At 43.0% G+C, this 26490-nt stretch overlaps 3 protein-coding genes across 4 annotated transcripts; 2 read left to right on the forward strand and 1 right to left on the reverse strand.

The window, feature by feature from the left end:
- The first annotated feature begins 1996 nt into the window (after positions 1 to 1996).
- On the forward strand, positions 1997 to 9034 carry LOC137875562 (high-affinity choline transporter 1-like). The gene is made up of 8 exons (XM_068714930.1): positions 1997 to 2180; positions 3271 to 3384; positions 4324 to 4479; positions 4990 to 5138; positions 5387 to 5530; positions 7960 to 8113; positions 8187 to 8404; positions 8486 to 9034. Exons 1-8 carry the CDS (start codon positions 1997 to 1999, stop codon positions 9032 to 9034), a joined length of 1668 nt encoding a protein of 555 aa, XP_068571031.1.
- Positions 9035 to 10432: 1398 nt separating this feature from the next.
- ttc9c (tetratricopeptide repeat domain 9C) lies at positions 10433 to 13220 on the forward strand. The gene is made up of 4 exons (XM_068714931.1): positions 10433 to 10517; positions 11195 to 11546; positions 11792 to 11974; positions 12632 to 13220. The coding sequence occupies exons 2-4, from the start codon at positions 11216 to 11218 to the stop codon at positions 12826 to 12828; spliced, it is 711 nt and encodes a 236-aa protein (XP_068571032.1). The 5' UTR covers positions 10433 to 10517; positions 11195 to 11215; the 3' UTR covers positions 12829 to 13220.
- Positions 13221 to 13300: 80 nt separating this feature from the next.
- On the reverse strand, positions 13301 to 24869 carry si:ch211-168f7.5 (nuclear pore complex protein DDB_G0274915). Of its 2 annotated transcripts, none has more exons than XM_068714929.1 (4): positions 24214 to 24869; positions 18175 to 18394; positions 16950 to 17183; positions 13301 to 16765 (listed from the first exon to the last, which is right to left on the reverse strand). In XM_068714929.1, the coding sequence occupies exons 1-4, from the start codon at positions 24472 to 24474 to the stop codon at positions 14283 to 14285; spliced, it is 3198 nt and encodes a 1065-aa protein (XP_068571030.1). In that variant the 5' UTR covers positions 24475 to 24869; the 3' UTR covers positions 13301 to 14282. The 2 variants fall into 2 exon arrangements, with proteins under 2 accessions (XP_068571030.1, XP_068571029.1); XM_068714928.1 differs by having other exon boundaries at positions 13301 to 16819.
- Positions 24870 to 26490: the final 1621 nt, after the last annotated feature.

The raw sequence follows: 26490 nt of genomic DNA on the forward strand, positions 1-26490 counted from the left end.
TAGGCATGGTTTCATGAGGAAGCAGCTAGATATAAAACATATGTAATTGCTTAGTTGACTCTTCTCAAATACCCAGTAATGGTCTCACCTCCCCCTTTAAGAAGGGTGTATGATAGATCATGTGACAGACAGACAAACAGACAGAGAGAGAGAGAGACAGGCAAACAGAGAGGAGTGTTGAGGAGAGGTGAAGAAGACAGTCCTAGATGAACCCATTCACACAGACAGTCGACCAGATGTTCAGCAGACTGGTGAGTAAACCAGAGACATTGCAGTCAACAGAAAGCTCTAACTGCTTCTTTCTAAATTTGAAACTTGCAGCTGAATTTTGACATTGACCATGAATTGAACTTAATTTGTTAGCTAATGTTTGACAACATTAATCTGACTGTGATTCAGTAAGCATATACTTTAGACATTACTGAGGACAACCCAGTGAGCAGTGCAGGAATGAAACTGTATAGTTTTAATTGTGAGGTAATGTTAGGCTATTTTACTGGGATTGATTTATTTTGTGCTACTTTACATTATTCTGTACGTCCACTTCATTTCTGTGGACAATATTGTAATGTTTTTTTAAACTATTTTACTGCAATAGTTAGGCCTACTACTTAACATATTTTAAAAGGTAAAATATATAGGTCTTATGCTGGACCCTCACCTGAAATTTGGCAATCTGAGATTCCATGAATGAAAAGTGCGTTACAAATAAAATGCATTATTATTATTATTATTAATAATAAATTTGTTATTATTATATAATATATATTAATTATTATAATTATATATGCACACAATGATTTTCTCATACCTCAGTCACTGTATTATGGTCACAGGCAAGTTTATCACTGACTTAACCCCAAGACGGATTTAGCAATTGTGCGATTAAAGATTTGACAAAAGGTCAATGATTGTCACTTCCTGGAAAAACTGAACATGCTTTGTTATGTTAACATGGCCAGGCCCCTCAGTCTCTAGCTCTCATGTAGATCAAACAAAATTAATATTCTACAATCACTTTAGGACATATTTCTTATCCGCTCAGTTTTGGGAGTTTTCAGTGTTGGCTAGAGTAGGCTACCAATATGAGTAAAATGAAATAATACAAACCCTCTTTTACTAAAATCAGCAGGTGTCAAACAAGACATGGGAACTTGGCTTGGGTCTTGAGGAGTTGTAGCATATATTCACAGACAAATAAACTGCACACACTGCAGTGCTATGCTCAAAGCTATGCCGTTACTGTTGACTTCATACTCATCACCAAACACGCGGTCTCACACGCTATTTTTACGAGTACAAGTAGGCTACATGCGCACAGTAACTGACTGGTGCATCTACAGCCATTATGAAAACATTGACAAAACAAACAAAAAAAATATAATTCAAAGTGACCCCAATAATATGTATATTCACTAAAATTAGATATAATAACATTTCACCAGAAATCCCACCATCATATTGGAGTGCAAACATTTGCATCTCTACAAAGAATAACACATTTCCACACATTTAATTTAAACATAAAATAAGGAAAAAAGTGCATTCAACGTCATAATGATGTATAGGCTATTTAACAATTATGTATTTATGTATTCAGATCTTTTGACTGGTCATATAATAATAATTTCATAGATACTTATATTGTATCGCAATGAGATGAATGAATAAATTAATGAATGAAAAATAATTATAACTGCATAGTTAATCCACAACTAAACCTACACATTTCTAATAGGCTACAAAATAAAGTACATATATGCAATACAGTGATAATGAAGCAATTTTGCTGTGTATTCGACTTAACCGGTTGACTCCTAATATTTTATTTCATTCCTCCTTAGCTGGTGAGAGATGGGCTATAGCTGATAAGACTAGTCTTTCAGGATAGCTGTGTTGAGTATCGAAACCGGATTTGTTTGTTGTTACACGCTAAGTCGGTGAAGGCGGTGGGAGACACAGTCTGTCAGTCAGTTTGTCAGTCAGTCATTGCACGATGAGCCAGAACATCCCTGGAGTACTGGTGATGGTGCTCTTCTACCTGCTGGTGCTGGGCACCGGCATCTGGGCCTCCATGAAGACCAAGCGGCTGCAGAAGAGCTGCCAGAGTGACCAAACAGAGATTACTCTGCTGGGCAATAGGGGGATCAGCCTGGTGGTGGGAGCGTTCACTATGACAGGTGAGTGTGGGGGATAGGGGCAGCTGAATTCAAATAAAAGTCACATGAAGTAGAATAAGTAGTGTCAGGGGTACATCTAGATGGACCTTTTTTTAAATGAAAGCTATCACAATGGGCCGCATGTTGATTCGAATGTGACTAAAGTAATAGTTGCCTTATTCCATACAACTCTACCTCTTTTCCTGTTTTTTATGACCTGCTTGAAAGAACGTCCGCATGTCATAGCATGTAATTTCAGCAACTAGACTGATACATGCAGTCATCAAGAAGAAAAGATCAATGGCTGACTAATACTTTGAAGATGATTTTACTAGTAAAAGTAGAATTAGTCTCCCACAGTATAAAAATACTCTGTTAATTTCTTTGTATACTGCTGGGTAGCTTAACCTTTACTAATACCAATAAATCATATATAGTAATTTATTAGATTTTTGTTTTTATCAATATGAAGTGACTCATAACTAAAGCTGTCAAATAACTAGTGGAGTAAAACGTACAATATTTTCCTCCAAAATGTAGTGGAGAAGAAAGAATCATAAAATGGATATAATCAAATACAAGTATTTCAAAACTGTATGCAAGTACAGTATGTGACATTATTAGGGGGGTTATAACTTAAATATATAAACTGTTTCCATCATAATCAGCACATATCTGCACTTTTTTTGATCTATCACGGTGATGTAGGTGGACATGTTTGCTAAGAAGGCCTGGAATAAAACATGCTGTCAAAACAATATTTCTTTCACTCTATAGTGCTCCCAATATGAACAGTAATCTCATTAGACTTACCTTTTTGATTTCATGGTACATATTCTTTAATAGTTTAATGTGATGTTTTTTAAATGTTTAATATGATTGAAACGGTATACTTTTCTTTATACTACTTATAAAACATTAAGTTGTTAAATGCTACAACTTATTTTTTGGACAATTTGTATTTTTCACAGGTCAGTTTAGCCTAAACAGAGGATAATAATGTGATCAGTGAGGGTTTGTATACTGTTGTAAATCTGTCCCACAAATATAGGGAATATTTATGGATGTGTGTGTGTGTGTGTGTGTGTGTGTGTGTGTGTTTTTCCTATAGCTACATTTGTTGGAGGGGGCTTCATTGTTGGTATGACAGAGATAGTGTATACTCCAACTATGGGACTGATGTGGGCTGTCGTACCGGTATCAGCATCCCTGTCATTCATTATTGGTAAGACAGTTTTTCAAGCATCTTAATAATTGCAAAAATTAAACATTGTCCCCCCCCCCCCCGTAGTGACATATTATGGGGCATTTGTGACATCACACTGTCCCTCAGTATGATTTAACATCTGAAATAGTGAACTTTTCTAGATATACAGTAGAATGTGGTATATTCAGGTTGGGCAGATCTGTCTCGCAAGTTACATCCCTGATAGTGAAGTGACGTTAAAATGACAACATTTTGTGTTTATCTTGAAGGAAATAATGACAGGAAAGAATAATGTGTGGAATAAAAAAACTAAACTGTCCATTGTGAGTCTGACAATATTACAGGGGTGCTGTCACGTTCTCTCAGGTACGACTAAGACTCAGGCGCAGACATAGACACAGGAGACGAGGTGAGGTAGAATGCAAGGTTATTTACTGGGCACCAAGCAGTCATAAACAGGAACTCAAAACAACTCCAACTGGGAGCGGGCAAAAATCCAAACTGAAAAAAAATGCAAAGTCACAAACCATGGAACGTAGAGAGACAACACAAGGGATAAACACTGGAGACACAAAAGCACACAGGGAGGTCCGAGGCCAGAACATGAAGCACACAGGTGGAGGAACAAAGAAGATCTGACAACCAGAACAGGGAAAGCAGGGGAGTATATATGTGTGTGGGGTGATGAGTAGATTGCAGGCAGGTGAGTTGAATGAGTGCAGTGTGGGGTTGGCAGAGGAAAAAGCCAGGGGCAGGTGATTGAGCACAGGTGAAGTGAATAAAGGCAATCAGGAGACACTCGGACACAGGAGGGAGCCGGGAGGAGTCCAGGGGCGGAGCTACACAGACACACAGACAGACAGACAGACAGACAGGGTCCAAAGCCCAATCGTGACAGGTGAAAATCTAAATCTTAGCACTGTGCCACAAATTCGTCATCCTTTGTCAATTCTTAAGGTGGACTTTTCTTCGCCAAGCCGATGAGAGACAAAAGATATGTGACGATGATGGACCCGTTCCAGATCAAGTATGGAAATGGAATAAGTGCAGTTCTGTCCCTGGCACTGCTGATATCCGACATAATCTGGGTTACAGGAACTCTAATTGGCTTAGGTAAATCACACTGACATTTTTCTCTAAAAGTCACATTTTGCAATAATATAATTTATGCTTCAAACCACTGTTAACTTTTTGCACCGTGTAGAAGGTGTTTTTGGTTTGAAACATGTGATGAAACCTGCCTTTAACTCGCAAACAATAAGCTAACAAGCCTGGTATTATGCACCGACCACAAGCATCTTGTATTTGGGCGAGTATAAGTCCAAGAATGTCATCAAGTGAGTTGCTGAAACAAATGTCTTGTGATTTGAAGCTTTCACCTGTCAACCTGAAAAGATTTGACACTTGTCAGTTACACACTGAAACTATCATGAAATATTATAACACAGCTGAAGTTAAGTTAACAATAATTATTGAATTAAGTTAAAACCATCTATCAAAACTTCATTTAATCATACTATTGTGCACAGTTTATATCATGCTCAACAGAAAGAGCAATTCTTTTTTAAATGTATACATTTTGTTTAGGAGTCTGCATGCATGTGATTGTGTTACTTTTTTTAGGTGCAACAATGAGTGTGATCCTGGATCTGCCCTATTCCGTTTGCATTTGGATCTCTGCCTCGGTAGCGATCATCTACACACTGCTGGGAGGCCTCTACTCTGTCGCCTACACAGACATCATACAGTTAACCCTCATATTCATCAGTTTAGTGAGTTCTTCGCTTTCTCCGAAAGCTTTTCATGAGACAATTCAATTGAAACATCCTGGAGAAAGTGTGCCCTTGAGGCACAACATCTCATTTATTCTTACATAACAGGAAAGCTTGTGGCCCTTTGCCACGGTATCCTGCCAAGTCTAGAAGCAACTGCTCGTCACACATACAACTGTCATCACTTTATCAAGAAAATATGCATGTTTTAAAATGTTTAAGTCAGCGGTTATTTTTCTTTTCCGCAGTGGTTAAGTGTCCCCTTCCTCTTTATGAACCCCCATTCAACTGACATCACCAAGACTGCTTTCAACTTCACCTACCAGGCCCCCTGGATTGGCTCAGTGGATAAAGAAAGAGCAGGAAGGTGGATTGATAATTTCTTAATATTGGTAAGGGTTACATTTTGACACGGCAGTAAAATAATAAGTGTAAATACTCAAATGAATGATAGCTGAATTCCATGTACCTGCTGCAGTTTCAGGGTCCTGGTATTGTGCATGCTGGCTCCCTATCATGCCTTACTGGGAATTGAATACAATAGAGCCATTCTTAGGGTCATTAGCAACACCTGTGCTTCCCAACTATAAAGGTAGGATCAAATTACATTTCTGTTCAACTAAATGTACCCATATTCTGCCACAGAAAAGGATGTGGTGGTGTAAAACACGCTAGAACAATAACTTCTCCATTTCTAAACTGTGATCAGTGTTCTAAAGTTGAAACACATGCTTGAATTGTAACGGCTTCAATGAAATTAATGAGGAACAGAGCGAACATTCAAGGACAGAAGTGTAGTTTGACCACACCTTGACAAGTCAAAATGTCTGCTGCAAAAGCGTTCTGTCGGAGGATGCATAACAAAAACTTCACCCTTGGGTGTCCTGGTAAACAAGGAGTTAGACGCGCTGACCATGAAATTGAAACATCTTCTGTGTGAGTCCAGCTGGGTTATCACTCTTCACTCACTGCCCATCATGTCGCTTACCTCAAAGGTTTTTTTTTTTTTTTTTTAAAGAAAAACTTCTACTTATTATGAATGTATGCATCATTGTATTTTTACATCACTTTGGGCATCACTTTCTTCAATCCATCAGCAGGTTTGTTATTATTTGGAAAGTGTGTATATAATGCTGATTCTAGTTCAATTTATCTGACATAGTCATGAAAACCCCATTATTGTGCGATATGTTGAATTCCACTGTTTCTGGTTGCATGGAAATTGAAAGTGAAGTGAGGTGATGACACACATAAGACTTATTTCCACTGTGGTCCTTGATGTGCAGAGTGTCACTCTCCTCCAGCTCTCTGACCACTATTTCATATCCTACTCCCTCTCCCTATCCTCTCCCCCTTACTTCCTCCACCTACCCACATGGTTTCTACCCGGAGCCATCTTCGCTCCCTCTCCCCTGCTGATCTTTCCTCTTCTGTTACCCCTGGTCTCCCTGATCTTGAATCCTTCTCTTTCCTATTACCAGCCCTTCCCCCACAGCTCTCCCTCCCCTCTCTATGCCCCATCTTACCCTATCTGGCTCTCCTCTCCCCTAACAAGGTCCTCAACCTTGTTACATCTAACCGCCCCACCACGTGCTCCCTTGACCCGATCCCTTCCCCTTCTTCTTCAGTCTATTGTGACTGAACTCCTTCCTTTCCTCACCCACCTCATCAACACATCTCTTGCTTCAGCATGCTTTCCCCACAGCTCTCAAGACTGCCAGAGTCACCCCGCTTCTGAAGAAACCATCGCTTGACCCCTCTGATGTCAAGAACTTCAGACTAGTTTCTCTTCTACCCTTTCTATCCAAAACACTTGAACTGTCTTCCTATCTTCACCAGAACAACCTCTTGGACCCCCACCAGTCCGGGTTCAAAGTGGGTCACTCGACTGATTCCAGAGTCGCTTCACGCCGCGAGAGCTAACTCTCTCTCCTCTGTCCTGATTCTCCTGGACCTGTCTGCGCCGTTTGACACTGTGAACCACCAGATCCTCCTCTCCACCCTTGAGGGGATGGGCGTCTCAGGCACTGCACTCTCCCTGTTTGCATCCTACCTGACAGGTCAATCCTACCAGGTGACCTGGAGGGGGGCCGTGTCGGAACCACATATGCTGACTACGGGGGTTCCACAAGGTTCAGTCCTAGGCCCCCTTCTCTTCTCGCTCTACATAACATCTCTGGGTTCTGTTATTCGCTCGCATGACTTCTCTAGCCATTGTTATGCCGATGACACCCAGCTGGTCTTGTCATTTCCCCCCGGTGACACCCAAGTGGAGACACGCATCGCTGCGTGTTTGGCTGACATCTCAAAGTGGATGACGACACACCACCTCAAGCTCCACCTGGACAAAACCGAGCTACTGTTCCTCCCAGGGAAGGGTTGCCCGCACCTGTCCATCACCATTGATGATACCGTGGTGACGCCGACCCGGACTGCAAGGAACCAGGGTGTGACCCTGGATGACCAACTGTCGTTCTTAGCAAACATTTCATCCATTACACGCAGATTCCTGCTCTACAACATCAGGAGGATCCGCCCCTTCCTCACTGACGAGACGGCGCAGGTTCTCATCCAGGCTCTTGTCATCTCCCGCCTTATTGTATTCGTATTACTTTGTTGCACTTATTGTTTTCATTTGTTTCTGCACTGTACTTTGGCTCTGGGTTATGCTCTTAAATGCTTATTTGGAAAAGGAGATGTACTTATGACTTCTGGTGACCAGTAGTTCTCTTGAATACCTATGTTGAATACACTTATTGTAAGTCACTTTGGATAAAAGCGTCTACTAAATGACTGTAATGTGTAAGAGTGTTTTTTAAAGTCATTAGGTAACCTTGGATATCAGGAATTCCACCAGAGGACGCTGTCAGCTGCCTCATCAGCTACAGCCAGGATCATCTGTTTTATTGCAGCTCCCCTCGTCATCATACTCGGGATCCCACCCGTGTTGATTGGAGCAGTGGCAGCATCAACAGGTACAGCAATAGAATTAAATAACAAATGTGTAGAGAGAGACTATGCTAATTTGTGTCACATTTTTGGTGTCAGATTGGAACACAACCGCGTACGGCTCCCCGACCCCATACGAGCGTGGCGAGGCCAGTCAGGTTCTGCCCATTGCCCTGCAGCACCTCACCCCACACTACATCCCCATCATCGGTATCGGAGCTATAGCTGCTGCAGTGATGTCATCGATAGACTCAGCTTTATTGTCCGCTGCCTCCATCTTCACATCCGGTATCTATAAGAACATGCTGAGGACCATGGTAAGAGGAGACCTGAGGGGAAGATTAGACTTGTGGTTATTCCTTTTTCTATTTCAGCTTACAGGCTTTCCCCCCCTGCAGGCATCACATAGGGAGCTCCAGTGGGTGATCCGTGCCACCGTGGTGTTGGTGGGCATAGCTGGCACCATGCTCACCTTCTTACACAACAGCATTATGTTTTTCTGGATCCTGGGCTCAGGCATAACCTACACCATCATGTTCCCCCAACTCATCTGCGTCCTCTTCTTTCACATCTCCAATGGCTACGGCTCCATCATGGGCTTGTTTGTTGCAGTGTCGCTGAGAGTGCTGAGTGGCGAGCCAACAATAGGGTTGCCTATTGTTCTTCACTTCCCAGGTTGCACACTTGAGAATGGTGTATATGTTCAGCACTCTCCTGTTCAGACTATCTGCATGTTGTCCAACATGTTTGCTACTTTGTTGTTCTCCTACCTAGCGTCACTGCTCTTCAATAGAGGACTGATTCCTGAGAGGTGGGATGTATTTAAAGTGAAAACCCACAAACCACCAAAGAAAATGTCAGTGAGCATGGGCACCACCAAAACAGACAAGGAACCTGAAGTTCATAATGAGACTGAATTAATGTTGACCACAAATCTGCAGGATTGAAAGAGAAATGATTTAATGGGATGCAAACAGGTTTTGTGCTATAGCACAAATGTGTTTTTACACAAAAAACACTCTTGACTTCAACTCTCAAGATTGAAGACTTTTCTGTTTGCTGATGCCTTTAATTGAACCAGATTCAAGGATATTAATCCATTTTCTGCCATTTACTACAGTATTGTATTTCTTACACTGCTTTTTAGTTTTAATGAACATTATTAATTGTTTTTAAATCTCCTTTTCTTTTGCCCTATGTTTTGATGCTTTTAATGGTTTTATGTGAAGCACTTTGAATTGCCTTGTTGTTGAAATGTGCTCTACAAATAAACTTGCCTTACCTTGGCCACATATGGTGTAAGAATTCATCTCTTGCAACAATTTCATGGTATTATGGCCTTTAAAAACATTTTATGTATCTCACTAGAAATAAAAAAGTTTTAAAGGAGCTGTATTTAACATTCTGAGCATTAACATAGCAGCAAAATATATAATGGAGTAATATCTTCCTGAGCAGAGAATAATCTGTCTCTGTCTCTGTGTTGTTTACCAAGCTTCTCGTGCTTCGTTGACAGAGCTGGGCCGGCTGTGCATGCTTTCAGTGTATGTGAGCACGCCCTACTGGTTAGCTGACGGCCGCCGCTCTGCACTGCTTTCATATGGCGGTTACAGTGGGGAAAAAATGCCAACACGACCAACAGCGTCATTGCGGAAGCATAGCACCAACCCTCCGGTTCCCCCTAAGGTTAACACCGTTAAGCACATTGTTTACTGTTAGCACAGCCGACATGTTGAGAGCCACGTTGAGGCAATCTAAATGCTTAAAATTGTAGAATTTGCACCTATAAGTGCCACAGAATACCAGGTCTTTGAAAAACTACAGCAAAGCTTCCCTCACTTTAGCGTAAATAAAAAGCTGATTGGTCCACTGTGTTGATAACACCTGAGTCAGCTTTAAAATCAACTTTTTAAAAGTAGTGAATAAGATGGCTCCAATTGATTCTTTGATTGATTATCCAAATCAGAGGACAGTAGTTTTGCACTTTCTAAGAAAAACCAGGAATGAGTCCAGTTTTATATCGTAAAAGAGATTAACTAAATTAAGTGTACAGGGAGATTAAGGCGACCCAAAAGAAACATTTTTTTTTAATAATGGAACAATTGAACTGATCTTACACATCCTTTATATGGGAATGTCGTTCACAGTTGTCCCTCCTATCATAAGGTTATCAAATAAGGTGTGTTCAAAACACAAAATTAAAGCTAAGTTCAAGTTGGAGTATCACATATTTAATAAATGTAGCTATATATATTCTTATATTCATGTACCGGTAGTTCCTGGTTTGGCCTTGTTGTGGCAGTAACGCCGCAAGAAGTCGAAGTTTTGATCTCTTCTCAAGAGAACAAGGAAGAGTCACTACAACAGCAGAATGACTGTCAACTGCATGAAGTAGTTGTTCGTAGATTCTCCTTTCGGTTGCTAAATAAGGTGAGCAATTTATCGACCACACATTAAGATACCAAACCGTTCAAATCAGCAGGCGTCCTGTAATTGAACAGAATGAGCGTGTAGCTAGTGTGTAGGTAGGTGACGTTGGTAACTTTGCTAGCTCGGTTAGCTGTAACGTTACCAGAGAGCCAGGTCCACGCAGGGAGTAGTTATCCAGCTAACGTTACTTTGCAACATGGAAATAGTTATACATTGGTTCAGTGGGATGCTACGATCCCACTTCTATTCAGGGTAAACCAGTGAACGTAAAGCCTTTTAACCATTTAAACACTGTGCGCCTGCAGGACTGGTTCGAGAAGGCTGCAGCTATTAAGAGACGTTCTTCTTCTATGGTTTTTAATTGCGGTTGACATCCAAAACGATGCATTACCGCCAACTACTGGATTTAAACTAACATCTCCACTTACTAAATATAATGATAGCTCATTCCTACTCCTCCTCACTATTCTATAAACTCTATATTTCCCAGCTATTTGAGAGAGCCTGAAAGCTTCTCTGCATCTATCATTTTGTCAGTTTTCTCTCTTTCTACTCCATCAGTACAGTTCATAACCAGTGCCAAAAAGGAAAAAAAACTAAACTGTAAAACCAGTTGAGCACCTATTTAACAATATCACATAAAGCCAGTATTAATACGTACCTATTAATCTCAACAGCTAACTAGCTCCACTGCAGAAATGGAGGCTGCAGGAGGAGACGAGAGTATGGATGTGCAAGGGGAAGCGGCGGAACCGAGCTTTTCTGGACACCGACAGACTTCTGCAAAGCCCGTTTGGACTTCGCTAGAGGAAGCAGCCCACATGAAAACGGAAGGGAATGTTTTCTACAAGGAGAAGAACATTCGCTCAGCCATTGGGCGTTATCACCGAGCTCTGCTGGTTCTCAGAGGCTTCGACTCTGATGTGATGGCGTCAGTGAAAGGGTTTGCACCTGAGATACCTGCTCTCACACCTGAACAGGAGGCTTCACTGAGAAACACACAAGTGGACTGCTACAACAACTTAGCTGGTACATATCATCACAACTATGCATATGAATATCGGCTAAGTAGTTTCATGTAGTTGCTAGTTTTATATGGAGTCCTAATAATCATTTAAATGTGAAAATGCCGGACTAACAAATCCCTCTGTAATTCAGTGACTTCCTTTACAATGGAGCTTTTTCATTGATTTCATTATGAGGGAAATTGCCAGCCGGGTACTGTATGTATAGTATTTTATATATATATATATATATAAATATATCTCTTTCAGCTTGTTTGTTGCAGAGACAGAGTGTTGACTATTCTCGTGTGCGGGACTACAGCCTGCGGGTGCTGCAGTGGCGACCGGGTGATGTCAAAGCACTGTACAGGGCAGGAGTAGCCACTCTGGAGATGGGAGATGCACAGACTGCCAAACAGTACCTCACCCAGGCCTGCAGAGAGCAGCCTAATGGTAAGAAAAAGAGCCAGCACGGCAGGGCCATCCACAGCCCACTTAGGCCATCAGTGTATGTTATGTTTTCACAGATCACTTAAGATGAATATTTATCTCAAATGTTGAATTAGTCCCTATTGGTTCTCATTTGTGAGACTTCCTTTTTAGTACAGTGTATACATACTGTATATATCCTTTTTTTCATAATTTGTCATGTTATTTATTACGTTTAAATACGCTTCTTCACCGTTTTGCCAAGAGTTAGCTGAGAAGATCGATACCACTCATGTCTTTGCGTTACATATGAAGCTAAAGCCAGTTAGCTTAACTTAGCGTAAAGACTGGGGAAACAGCTAGCCGTACTGTCTCAAGGTACTAAAAAAAAAAACCCACCAGCAGCTCTAAAGCTCACTAATTCACATATATCGTCACTGATTAAACTAGCAAGATACGTTTAATGCGTCCTGTATTAAAGGTCTTTCAAATATTTGATTTTTTCACCATGCTGATTTTCATTCAAAGGTCAGTTGGTTCTGTCACAGAATTGCTGGGTGAATCATATCTATACATTAAATGTCTCTAGCATAATCCTGCAGATTCTTTACTAGTCCTCAGCTCTTGGATAAAGGAAAGTATGTCTTTCCAAAATAAAACATCTTCCTTTTTCTGTCCCAGATGCCAATGTGAGGAAACACCTGCAGAGGGCCGAGGAGAAACTGAGTCGGGATTTACAAAAAGAAAGGGCTATGTACCGAGGCATGTTTTCCCCCAGCATGAAGAGCAACTCCGAAGAAGGCATTGACCAAACCCACAGAGCCAGTGAAGGAGTTTTAGCCAGCCAGCTCAGCCCACCAAATGAAGCCTCAAACTGAGAGACTCTGTTCAGCCTCAACTGATTACAAACCAACTGAAGAATGTTCACACATCTTGACTCATGTGACCTTTAGGTGTGTATCGGGTGAGCATAGGAAAGTAAGAATTGAAAATTACACAGAATACTGGGAGGCGGTCAAAATGAAATGAAAGATGTCGCTGCTGAAAATAGAGAGGAGAGGATGGGGGAAGTTAGTTTCCTAGCAACACGGATGCAAAGCTGTATTTAGTTTGGATATTTCACAAACATGCTTTTGAAAGCTAAAGTGACAAAATGCACTAAAAGTTCTGATTATGCCTTCATCATTGCAGCTGTCTGGTCAGTACTGTGAATGCGATTATGTGAGTTTTCAAGTAAAATATTTTTTTTAAATAAATAACATCCAGTCTCTGTCTCTGTAACAAACTCATTTGACTATAAAAGATTATATATAATGTAATAAGGTAGTTCAGGCACAGTACAAGTTTAGTTACGGTTCTTTTATTATTCGTAAGCCATGAGAAGCCACATTTTGTCTCAAATAACTTGTCAATATCTTAAATCATTCCATATTTATTTGAAAATCCTGAGCACAATATCAAGTTAAAGAGTATTTGCTTGGTTTTGGTCATTATCTGGCCAATATGATTGTACTTCAGAGGCAATGCTGCCCTTAAAAAAAGAGGAATATCACTCTCACAATAGCTATAATCACTGAACTAGTCACAGCAGCATGCAGAAGTATACAGATACACATTCATACTCATGGTTACAGGAGGGTTCTGCTTATAGCTAATAGTTCATATTCAATATCTTTAAATTGGGCTTTAGATGTTAAATCCTTTGAAACAACATTCACACTATGAAAAACTCCACTGAAACCCACAGTAGTAAAGATTTGTAGTTCTTTGCAGCTTCTAAAAGGAATTGTTCACCCCGACATGAAGTTGTAGCCTATGTTTTCTTCACTGACATTTCAATGCAAGCCTTGCTGCACCCTATGGTGCTCACCCTTGCTATTGTAGGGTGCACAATCTACAATAATACATTGTCAGTGAGGAAAGACTTTAGGCGTCAATGAAATCAATTGGCTGCAAAGCACTGCGATTATGCTGCTGGAAAAATTTGACATTTTTTAGTTTTTCGGGAGGCTATAAAAAGTGTCTGTAAAAATATACAAAAACATTACTAAGATGAATGACGTGAGCCAAGAGCAAAATTAATAGCAGGTTTTACAGACTTTATGTGCCTGAGAGGAACTTCCATCATACTGGCAGTGGAAGAAAGGACTAGAAGATGTCTTATAGCCAGTATCATAAAACCAGTGCATCTGTCTAATCAATCATAAGTCTTTGAAGTTCCAAAATGATGGCACTTCTTTTTACAGAAAATATAATACCAACCATCACTGGTGTTTTGAACGTAACACGTAGAAGCTGCATTTACTGTGATGGTTATTTTATTGTACAAGTGTCATTTCTTGGATGGCTTGCGTTTGAGACTCAGGGACCTCATGGAGCCAAACACTCTCCTCCCCAAGTCCCTCAGTGATCGAGAGCGCTGCAGGGGCATCCGTGGAGGAGGGGATGGAGAGAAGGAAGGGGAGGAGAGAGGGGAGAGGGAATGGCAGCTGCCTTCCAGGCTCTGAGAGCGAGAGAGGTTAAAGAGGCTGGCTGTGGAGGACAGACGTTTGTCTTCCTCCGCTCTCAGCCGTCTGACGCCTTCGTGTTTGCTGAGGCCCATGCCACCTTGCCCCACATCTAATGAGGAGACCCAGTGTGCCCGCTTTGTGGGCTCCTCGCCGTGGTTACGTGACACCAGCAAGCCTTGGGACTCACTCCTGAACAACGCCCTCCTGGAAAGCCTGAGGCTGGTGCTACGTCTCTCCCCATCTTCCTTCCCCCTCTTCTTTGAGAAGATGGGGGAGTTCTCAACTTTTGGCCTCTTGTCATTGCTGCTAGATGAGGCCTTCCCCCTTCGATGCTCCCTCCTCCAGCTTTCAACGCTGTTCCTCCTCCACCCGTAGCCATACTCAGCTCTGTCCATCTCCTCTCTTTCGCTTTCAGACTCTTTGCCCCAGATGCGTCCCTCAAAGCCCCTCCAGAGTTTGTTGGAGGTCTTCCTGGGTGTCTGGGCTGCTGATCGCTCCCTCTCCTGCTCCTCAGCCCAATCAGAGCTATAGTCCTCTCTCTTGGCGTAGCTGCTTACCGTGGATGCCCGGATCAACTTGTGGGAGGCATGCTTTCCTCTATAAAGCCCCTCCCCTTCCACCCTCTTCCACCCGCCACTACCCCCACTTCCTCCCCCACCCTGCCGAAGTGATCCACCCCTTGGTTGGATACCGCTATGCTCCAAAGGAGAGCTCCTCGTATTGGTGCGAGGAAGGGAGCACTGGAAGGGCGCATCCCGACGGAAAACCGAGAGCGGGGTGGCACCCAGAGGGGATGGCTGGAGAGGCCGGGGAGGTGATCGGCCCCTGGTGGTTGGGCGGGAGGCAGGGGAGGAGGCCGTGGACGAGGGAAGATCGGATGGGGAAGGGATCTGCTGGTAGTGGCAGTGTGAGGAGTAGTGGGGAGAGGGAATATGGATGGACTGATAAGGGTGTATGGGGCTGCTAGAGTGTGAGAGAGGAGGGGTGATGCTGGACTGAGACTGTGGAGAATGGGTGACACTGAGAGACAGCTGTATTGGTCTCTGGGGATTCAGGTCGGTCAGTCTAGTATAGTCATGTGACTGATCTGACTGGGCTGTCAAGTGAGTTTTACTGGGACCCCTCACCTCGCCTGCAGTATCTGTTTGGAAGCAGTCAATATCCAGCTCCACACCTTGTTCCATCAGTCCGACCACGACAGACCTGGAGAGGCCTGAGAGGCGGGAGATCTCCTCCACCATGGGGGAGTCCTCACTTATCTTGGGACTGGAGCTGGACTCTTGGATGAAGCTACTGCGCTGAGACCTAGGAGCTGATCCAGAATTTGCACCAAACACTGATGGTCCAGTGTCAGGTGGAGCACCGCTGCTCCAGTCTAATGAGCGACAGAAGGTAGACGATCCAAATCCAGGACTGGGTCCAGACCCTGAAGTGACCTCCAGGGAACTGCGGTGGCTCAGGCTGCTTGGACATGTTGAAATGCGAGGGCGAGCCCTAAGTGCCGGGGTGGGTGTAGCGGAGGAGAGTGATGTAGCAGAGGCCGTGGAAGCTGAAGCAAAGTCGCTCTTCAAAGCTCCACAGCTGCCATTTTTGGGATTGTCCACCAGTCCCCGACTAGAATTTAAACCAGGAGTCAGGTTCAAGTTGAGGTTCAGGTGCAGATTTATGTTCACGTCCTCTCCGGTTGCTGACGGAAGGTTACCCAGGTTGATTGAATTCCTAGTGGCTTTTTTCCCCGTGGTGCTCAGGCTAATTCTGGCGGAGTTACCCAGCAGTGACTTACAGGGAGTGATGCTGCCCCCTGGCAGGGTGGAGGGTGTACTGCGGATCTCAAAGGCAGAAAGGGACTGCGTAGAACCATGACTTTTACCAGGGGTACAAAGGCCTCTGTGTCTGACTTGACCTGGGGTGGCAGCTGAAGTGAGATCGGAGGTGGAGGAGGTTACTCGACTTTGGTACTGGCGAGCCAGTCGAGAGATGTACTGCTCCAGCTGGGTGAAAGAAGCCAGGGGAGGGGGCTGGTGAGGCTGGAGAAGCAGAGTTGGATCAGCGTTGGACTCTTGTGATTCATCTATTTGGGCTCCTTCAGGGCTCGGAGAGGCTGATTGCTCCCGGCTCTGGGAGGTGAAGAGGGGACTCTGGAGGGCGACGGCATGCAGCGGGCTGGGGTAGGGGTACACCTCTTTAGTCCGACGAGACACCAGGTCTGTGCAGTAGCGAGGGTCCATCTGGGGGTTTGGATGGAGGGAAGAGGAGGTGGAGTCAAGAAGGGGGAGGAGGGAAGACATCAGGGAGTCACCGAGTCCTGAGCAGAGATCAGACAGAAAGCTCAGACCAGTTGCTTCAATGTCACTTTGGACTGTAAGAGACAAGGAAAGAAACAAAACATGTTTTTTATTATTCTAGATCAACAGTCACTAAATGATTAAACCTGCTATATTAAATGAATGGATGTACATGACACGGATCTATTCGCTGCACCAGATCACCTAAAGCTGGTGTCCCTTCTGTGGGTTCAGCGTCTTCCAGGCTGCTCTGCAATGCAGGCTGCTGTTGAGGCACCGTACTTTCTGACCACAGGATGTCAGTGTTGTCAGCGGACAGAGGAACCTGCTCCCACAGCTTCAGGGGTCTGGTTGGTGGCACTGATCCTCCCTGAGCAGCGTCACTGGACACCGAGTAACAAGAGTCTGACAGAGAGCTCCCGCTCACTGAATAGAAACCTTAAAAAGAAAAGTTTAGTATGTATGTTTCTTATGTTGATATCTATCTAAGTGACAATAGATAACAATTGATTCCTGATGTAATATACTGCTCGTTATTTCATTTGAATTATTAGTTCTCTGAATTAGAGATTGTATTTTGTACTTTGTGCTGTTAGTGACTTGTTGGTTTTCTTTTTATTTATTATTTCACTACTCTTATGTTAAATTTAAATAAAAAAATGGTGACTAAACAGTTTCATACAGCATGTTGTTTGCTGTTCCATATACTCTTTGTCTATTAAGTCTTTCTTGAGAAGGGAAATTATGTTTTCTGTAAGTGTAGTTTGGTTGTACATACTTTAAAGAGAACTAGGCGGTTAGGTTAGGTCAATGAAAACCAGCTAAACAAAAACATTGCCTATAGAAACTCAAACTGCGGTCACATAAATTCCAGTAGAAAGACGTCACAATACTGGATCCTCGGGGTGACTAACAAGTAACATGAAGGTAATGCAGGGCAAAAACACAAGCGCTGTGAAGACTTACATTAGCTCCAAAAATATCGCAAAAACCTTAATGAATTGAATAGTTGGAAGAATGAAAAGGTTAAGCTATGAAACTAACTTCAAACCTAAAATTCTGAAATAATGCCTTGCAGGTTTCAAGTCACCCTTTGCAAGAGAGTAAAGAATCGTATAAAAGAAGGCGTGCATGAGTGCATAGCAGGGAGAGGACTGTCTGAGTTGGGTATAGAGACACAGAGACCACAGTTACAATGAGAGTGGATAAGAGTTTGGCAAGAAACGTTGACAGTGAGAGAGAAACAAATGAGTCGGTGCCAAGTCCCTGACTGCAGGTAAACACAAGTAAAAAAAGAGCCTGGTTAATGTTTAATGGGACTTCGCTTACACAAGGTGAGCTGTAGTGATATCAGAAAGTGACTGTGTTGCACACTGGTCAGAGCTGTGGACCAAACACTGAACCACTGAAAACAAGTGTATCTGTTTACCTGAACTAGGTCTGGAGTCGCTGTCCAGATGGACCGTACCACCGGCGTCTGGTGTTGGGGGCGAGAGCAGGTCAGAAGGGGCATCCCAGGACAGAGTGGACCAGCGTGAGTTATTCCCCCTGCAAGACGAGGAGTGGACCGTCCCGTCCCCTGAATTACTGCCACCGTCCTCTGGGCTGCTCTGACAGGGCAATATCACCGTATCTGAGGGAGACGGAGCCTGAGAAAAACAAAACATTTTGACAAGTTAGACCTGAGCAATATTGACAAAATCAAATATTACAATATCTTTGACACCCTATCTAAATAATGTGACTATGATTATATACAAGTACAACATATTTGTTTAAGTAAAAAGCATTGGTGATATGGAGGAAAAGGCCAACCAGGTAACGTTTGTAGTTAATTTTATCCAATTATAAGAGAGTCCAGAAAGATTTAGCATTCAGTCATATGGAGGCAAAATTACCCAGATGATATTTGGTCATCATTTGATATGGATGGGATCATCCAATGGGTGTAATAACAAGATTCACTCATGATACACAGTGCACGGCTTGTTTGCTTAAGTGGAATTTCACCTCTGAGAAAGATTGTAAATTATAGCGGGCACAGTTCTCTACATGTTCATGCATGATCACATACTAAGAGTGGCCCCTCATATACCGGTACCTCCCACCTCTTATAGAGCTTATCTTAAAAATCATGACATCGTAGAGGTTTGCAGCTTCAACAATCACTATTTTATCAAGTTGGCCTTGAAACACCTCCTGAAGGCAAGAAGAGTTGCTGAAAAGTGTGAAAACACTAGAACGTTACGAACAAGTTATCTTCTAGTTTATACAACACATGAAGAATACTTCATTTGGAAGTCAAAGCTGGTTCTATTTATAAAAAAAACAGATTGCAGGTCGCAAACTGAATTATTTATGATATTGAAACATATTTATGCAAATGAAATGTGTTTCTTTCCACAAACAATATTGAAGAAGCATTGTTTTCACTTGTCATCGCTTGTTATTAGATCTCATCTTAAAATTTGTTGGACCATGCCTTGATAGCCTCACAAGACGAAAAGGTCAGGAACCACTGACTTTATCTTGTGTTGTTTTTCATGTGTTGTTTTTTTTAATACAATCTTAATCTGAAACGTAGCTGATAACTATGGTTGTCAAATAAAAGTACTGGAGTAAAAAGTCCAGTACTTCCCACTGAATGTAGTGGAGTAGAAGTAGAATGTAGCATCATACTACAGTATTTTCACCACTGACAATAAGGCCACTGCTTTAAACACACGTGTAGGGATGAACATCCATGATATCATTTACCAGACGCGCTCCGGTGATGTCACACCGCTTACTGGAACAGCCAGGAATAATTTGGCCCAACACACACACACACACACACACACACACACACACACACACACACACACACACACACACACACACACACACACACACACACACACACACCAGCAAGAACAAGAATCACCCTGTCAAGTAAAGCAAAGTGCCTCCATTTCCTAGATTAGTAAGCGCTTGCTGGAGAAACCCCCCTCCTCCAATTATCCTCCAAATCCCCAACCCCTCCAGGACAGCAGCCAAGAGGAGCCCCTGCATTAGACTGATCGAGCCCAGACAACAGAAACACTGTGAGTGGCACTGATCAATCCTCCTCTTACTGAGGAAACAATACAGGTAGTGACTCACTGGGTTGACAGGAGAGAGAGAGGGGGGGGGGGGGGGGGCTTCAGAAGATAATGGGAGAAGACAGATGACGTAACAAAGAGCAGCCGGAGCAGCAGAAGGGGAAAGGGGGGGATGGAGTGAGGAGGGAGGGAAGGAAAAGAAGTGGGAGAAAGAGTTGAGACTTTGACCCGTCTTCGACTTATCTCTCCTCTTCGTGTGAGATTAGGAGCTTTTACTCACTCCTGTCCCCCGTTTTTTTTATTATTTCCCAGTGAATCTAAATTGAGTCGAGGCTGAGTGGGTGACCAAAAAAAAAAAAGAGTTAGAGCGACCAAAAACAGAGAAATAAGAGAGTGAGTCACTGAGTGAGTGAGGGCGGTGAAGGGAGGGTGAGGTGGGGAGGGGGCGAGCGGTTGCCGGGTGAGAGAGGAGGGCATCTTGAAGGACCCCCACCTCCCCCACACTCCCCATGACAAATAATCCCCCCCCCCCCTCCTCCCACTTCTGTAATATACTTTGAGCCAGCCGCCCTGTGCTCACCATAGCTACAGCTGCTCGCTCTCTAACTCTCGCTCGCTTCTCCTCCCACACAGAACCACAACAGCACAACAGGCCTGGCGAAATATTTAACTCATACTCAGCCTGAACACACACAATCCACAATCCAGTCTCGCTGTGACTGTGAACTGTTCTGCCACAAAGTCCCACTCACTGCAAATTCTTCTTACTGACATAAAAGAACATGTTTATCTATCTGCACTTGGAAGAGCCTCAGCTGTTTTCCCTTCACTTCCGTTGAATGTGTGTGTGTGTGTGTGTGTGTGTGTGTGTGTGTGTGTGTGTGTGTATATATATATATATATATACACATACACATATACACACACACACACACACACACACGGAGGAGATGAAGGACAGATAGATAGATAGATAGATAGATAGATAGATAGATAGATAGATATCTATTTATCTATCTATCCTTCATCTCCTCCATATTATCACCCAACAATATAATGCGTTGCACATTACAGGATATAATGTTACACAGAGACCAGTGTATGATCAAATCATAGGAGGCAAGTGGATGGGGGTCTGCTCAGAGCTCTGTAACATGATCTGCCTCCATGTGAGGGAGCAGCTCAGTCCCTCTGGAACAATGTGAAGGAAATGTATGGGTCGATTGGAAAATAATGCTACAGAGATGGCAGCTGCACAAGCAACACACCTCCTCTTGATAAGTGCATTATGTCACTACAGCGAGACAAATGGCAGCGGTTGCCATGTTGAGGCAGAATAATTTGGTCAAACAGAAGTGGGTGTTTTGGTGAGAAGTACGTGCTTGTTCTACGCGGCGCAGTGTTTATTGTTTCATGCATTATAAATGTGGTATTGAAATTTAAAAAGACAGCCAACGCTGTGCACCTTCATCTTCACCAGCTGAGTGGAGTGATATGCGCTCCAGCTTTCCTGAAACGTTCAGGTGAATCTTTCACTGCACATAAAAGTATCAGCATTAGAGAGGTTTTTTTTGGTGAGCTCAGAAAGATCCCCGAGGCAAGAACCAAGAAACAAAAGCTGTCTCACTCCACAAGTCAGGGTAATGGCTCTCCATGTAAGATGATGCTTTCCAATACCAAACCTAATTTCAAGGCTGCCCTCAGTAATAGTGCATGCAGCACTGCAGATGGTGTAAAGACATGTACACATACTGTGTATTATGGCTGCAACTATTATCTTTATAATCGATTCATCTGATGATTTTCTCGATAAAAATATTGCAACCCCAAAACTGAATAATTCATGATAAAGAAATTAAATGTGTTTTTTTTCCACAAACAATGTTGAAGATGCATTTTTTTGGGGGGTGTCATTGCTTCTTTAAAAAACCTGCGTGCGCCACAAACGCCAGAACACATCACGTGGTTGTCATTTTAAATTGCATTCTTTCCATCACAGATGACACGAGCCAGCCATAATCCCGATTTGCCAAACAAGGATTTGCACAGTGATGAACTCCTACTCTCTCTGTACTACTAGTGAGAGAAAAGGTGAATCACATTTCAAGAGTTTAATTCCAAAGCAAACAAAAAAACAAAGTGGGTTTTAAAGTAGAGCGCATTATGTTGTGAGTCATCCAATCGTCAGTTATATTTCTATTCTAATAGTTCTATTTTTAAAAGCAGAACAACTTGTGTTTGTCAAAGCAGTAAGTAATGAATTTCAGCTAAAATCACGATGCGTTTGGGGATGAAACCCAAAGCATCACTTTGCACCTTTATGCTAGTAAATAAAGATCTACTCTCTCGTCCTTGTTCTCTCTCCAGCTGCTGTTTGAACTAGATGTGCTCACTTTTGAAACAACTATTTGTTTCCATTTATGCAAATGTTGCGTTTGTGTTGGCAGAGGTCGCCCGGCCAGAGGGCAGAGTGCCAGCCTGCTCTGCTACACTAGCAGCTCCCTTCAGAGGTGAGAATGAGCAATGCTGCTCGGCCTCTCTGCAGGATATCTCAGCACCACGGGGGGAACTATACAGAGAAGATGTTAGGAGGTGGGCGGTGAGGAAGGCGGCACATTATGAGCCACACTTCCATGCAGATACCCTCAGATGGGACTGACATTTCTGTCGCTTGCACTGATAAAAAAACTGATTATTATTATTATCATCTTCCTCCCTTCAGCCTGTAAATGCTACGCTATAATATCATTTTGTCAAATAAATACACCGTTCTGCAAAAAAGGTGACTTCAGCTGTGGCCTGGTTCAGGTGTGGCCAGAATATGACTAATACGGCTCATTAGTATCAGGCACACATATTCACAGTGTAACAACACGGTGTGCAAAGTGAAGTGGATGAAGGGTCTGTTACTTTGTCAGAATAACAATAGAAATGGTATTAATGCAGCACCAGCAGACTCTGAACACATCATGTTACTGGTTTGGAAATGATCCAGAGATAATCCATGACGGACTGACGGCCACATACAGCACTGCAACCTCTGTTCAATGCAGTGAATTAAGTGCATAGAAAAAAGTAAGGCAATTATTTCTTGATGACATTTTAAAGAGGAATTTCACGGCTGGAAAGAGGATCATTAAAAGGTTGTCGATGTGGTGGTGAGGTGCAATTATTGTTGTTCCCTTTGGGTAAAAAAAAAAAAGGGGGGGGGGGGGGGGATTCCATCACAGTTTCCTATACTGCCCAAGGTGACGGCTTCAAATTGCTCGTCTTGTCCAACCAACAGTCCAAAATCAAAACATGTTCAGTTTACTATCAAACAGAGACAAAACAGCAGCACATCCTCACATTTAAGAAGTTACTAAGGAGCTTCTATCAATTTTTGCATGAAAAAAAAAATACTGGAAAGATGAAATAGTTGCTGTCAGTCCTCTAATTGACTAATCAACAATTTGTTCAGCTCTATAGGTTCAAAATGTTCTTACCAATGCCCATATAAGGTAAAATATAACATTTCCCATTTCTAACAAGAAAAACGTGTTGGGTTCACTCGCAGTCCCAATTATCTTCTCATTTCCAACAGATTTTACTTCACAGGTTCAAATATAGTTCATGTTCACAAGTAATGGACCAGACCACCAACAGCCTCAGTATCCAGGCCTCCAGCATGCGACCTGCTCACATCCTGTCCTCCTGTATTACATGTCAACCCACATTCATCTCATTCTCAACACAACAAGACCTGCGTATGCATTTCAGGGAAAGGTCCGGAACTGGGTTACTTTGTCTGTGGGTGTGTTTGATGATCACACATCACAACCTTTCAGATTGAAGGCTCCACTGGAGCATTGAAGATTTCAGGCTCAAAACTGCTCTTTTTGCTCAGGACAACATGACAGACATCTACCTTCATATTGTGATCAGAGTGATTTGCATGCAAACTGGGTGCCACAGTGACCTTTACAGCTGATGAGTATTACCAGCCAGAGCCAAAAAACCGCAGCAGTGTCTGGTGGCTGGCTTGTTAATACCTGCAGCTGATTTTAGCGCTTGTATCCCACCACATCCTCCTATCCAACCTTGAGGCAGGGCACAGAGCCAGCCAGACTGAGCTGGTCCTTGTACCCTGACCTCAATGACATTTGCTCCATGTGACGGTCACACACTGCTGCTGTGTAAAATGATCAGGCTGCATGCACGGATGGCCCCTGGCACCATCTCAATCAGATGGGTGCTCAGCCGTCGGCTCAGCCGTGCGCCGCCGGGCAGCGATGAAATCTGTCTACTGAGCCGCAGAGGGACCGGCTTGTTGGCAGATCACCGTCATCAGCGCATCCATATTTAATAATCTCGTCATGTAGAGCTCCGTGACAGACGCACTGACTGACCTGTTGCCTGCGGGATGTCGCAGAGCCATGCTCGGCTTCCGAGGCGGCGCTCTCTCCGCTCGCATCCTCCGCCCGTGGCTCTTCGGCGTTGGCGGTAGCGGAGGCTCGGTCCTCCAGAGCGGTGTCCACCATCTCCAGGTGTTTGCACCTGAGCAGCTCCAGCTCCAGCACCCCGGCAAGCGTCGCTTTGAGGCGCTCTCCGATGCGGACGCGCTCGGAGCCCGACCAGAGCGAGTTCACGCAGCCACGGCTGCCGGCCATCCTCGTCGGGGGTGCCGGGCAGGCGGAACCGGGGCGCACTGCTGACCACCGCTCAGTCGCCGTGGAATTGATGAGAGGACTGACTGGGCTATGGTGCAGCTCCGGGTTCAGCAACACGGGTCCGGACGAGGGATTGCAACATAGTAGCCGCTTGAATTAACGCGATACGCAAAATGTAATCACCATCTCTAACGTGCCATGCAGCCTACAGCTTCAGGCAGCCTGCTGACTGGCACAAGACCAGTATTAATGAATCCACCGGTACACTGACGGAACATCAACGAGCCGTGTCTTCATTTCCTGTTGACACGATCCTTTCTTAATGTCACTTAATAGCCTCCCGGTCCAGTGGAGTTACCATGGCGCGTTGCTCCTGAACGCGGCGTCCCCACTGAGACAATGCAACAGACTGACGGGGGGTGATAACGTTACATGTGGGAGCAGGCAGCGGGGAGGAGGAGCCGCTGCACCAGAGCTGCGCACGGATTGGACAGGGAAGTTTTTCGAATAGATCCACGCTTGTCCAACTCATACTTTCCCAGTGCAGGATACCAGAGGACAAACACTCACATTCCAGTAGTGTGAGTTTCCAAAGTGACCTCATCATGCGCTGGAGTATTGTCATTTCGCACATGATACTACGGGTTTGGTGTAAACATGCAGGCTGCAGTATCCCCCAAGGGCCCCAAAAACTTAAACCAAACAACTTTGGTCAGGGAATGCACCTTTTTTAAGGCATTTTGAAAATAATAAAATTATAGATCGCTTCAGTTTCAGGGTCATGGTATTGTGCATGCTCTCTCACTGGGACACTTGAATATAACAGAGACATCGTCAGTGTCATTAGTAACCATTGTACTTTTTCTTAATTGCCTATGATGACGTGTCTGCTGTGAAAATGCCTATTTGCAGCACAAATTCAATATAATTGTTTCTCTTATCGTGTGGCCCTGTCATTTACAACGGACCAGTGTCAAAATGTAGTTTTAGAACATTATTATTTTAGTTTATGTTGTGTTCAAAATGGTGAATAAACCTAAATAAAGCTCTGTTTAATCAAATTACCACAAACTAATTGCCTAACAGCTGATGTTGCCTGAAACCCTCTAAAATGTAAGAATACTCAAAAGTAATGGAAACTATTATTATTATTATTATTATTATTATTATTGTTATTATTATTATTATTATTGTTGTTGTTGTCTACTCTTTGCTTTATTTCTGCTATTTTGGTGAATAATAACTTGATGGCAAATGTATTTATATTCTTTCCGTTGATGAATATCAAAATGTCAAAGTCCACAAAGTTTAAAAACCCCAAAAGAGTCTTCAATTTGAAAAAAAGATCAGCCAATCATGTATCTGTATTCTGAATGTGACAGGTGCAGTGCACTTTGCTCTAGTGCCACCTTTCAACCAGCAGAGGGTGATCTTCATCCACAACAGAGCCTCTGTCCCTGGTAATGTTTCTACAATGTTTTTTATTGTGAATTATACTGAATGTACATTTACTTCCCACATTATATCCTTAAACATACAGCAGACACTGCCTTAATACATGTAGCTTGCCTCATTCAATCCTTTAAAAACAAAAATCATTTGACAAAACTATATATCACATGATCTTCATCAGCACATAGTTTGCCCATGAGAGGAGGAAGATGTACTCAGATATTTTACTGAAGTAAATACATGGTATAAATACTCAGTTAATACAAGTTAAAGTGATGATTCAAAGTTTTACTTAAGTACAAGCACAAAAGTATTAGCATCAAAATACCAAATACCAATGAAAGTACCAAATTAAAAGGTCTCATCATGCAGAATGACCCATTTTAGAATAAATTATATCATGTTATTGGATTTTAAATGATAGATGCATTAACTATTTTTGAAGCTGGTAAAAGGGGAGCTAGTTTATATGATTCTATATAACGTATCTGCTGGGCTGCTTGTTAATTTCATCAAGTAATCAATAAAGTGTTATATTCTTTACAATATTACATCAAAATGTAT

This window comes from Cebidichthys violaceus, unplaced genomic scaffold, assembly GCF_023349555.1.
Source record: "Cebidichthys violaceus isolate CVI_PGR_0920_01 unplaced genomic scaffold, fCebVio1.0.p SCAF_2, whole genome shotgun sequence".
NCBI classification, from domain to species: domain Eukaryota; kingdom Metazoa; phylum Chordata; class Actinopteri; order Perciformes; family Stichaeidae; genus Cebidichthys; species Cebidichthys violaceus.

Coding starts and splice junctions, on each gene's coding strand:
- ttc9c (XM_068714931.1), top strand. CDS start 11,216: ATGGAGGCTGCAGGAGGAGACGAGAGTATGGATGTGCAAGGGGAAGCG. Junction 11,547..11,791: donor CTGCTACAACAACTTAGCTG/GTACATATCATC, acceptor TATCTCTTTCAG/CTTGTTTGTTGCAGAGACAG. Junction 11,975..12,631: donor CTGCAGAGAGCAGCCTAATG/GTAAGAAAAAGA, acceptor TTTCTGTCCCAG/ATGCCAATGTGAGGAAACAC.
- si:ch211-168f7.5 (XM_068714928.1), bottom strand. CDS start 24,474: ATGGCCGGCAGCCGTGGCTGCGTGAACTCGCTCTGGTCGGGCTCCGAG. Junction 17,184..18,174: donor CGACTCCAGACCTAGTTCAG/GTAAACAGATAC, acceptor TTTCTTTTTAAG/GTTTCTATTCAGTGAGCGGG. Junction 16,820..16,949: donor AGAAGGGACACCAGCTTTAG/GTGATCTGGTGC, acceptor TGTCTCTTACAG/TCCAAAGTGACATTGAAGCA.
- LOC137875562 (XM_068714930.1), top strand. CDS start 1,997: ATGAGCCAGAACATCCCTGGAGTACTGGTGATGGTGCTCTTCTACCTG. Junction 2,181..3,270: donor GGGAGCGTTCACTATGACAG/GTGAGTGTGGGG, acceptor TTTTTCCTATAG/CTACATTTGTTGGAGGGGGC. Junction 5,531..7,959: donor TTGATAATTTCTTAATATTG/GTAAGGGTTACA, acceptor TGTTTTTTAAAG/TCATTAGGTAACCTTGGATA.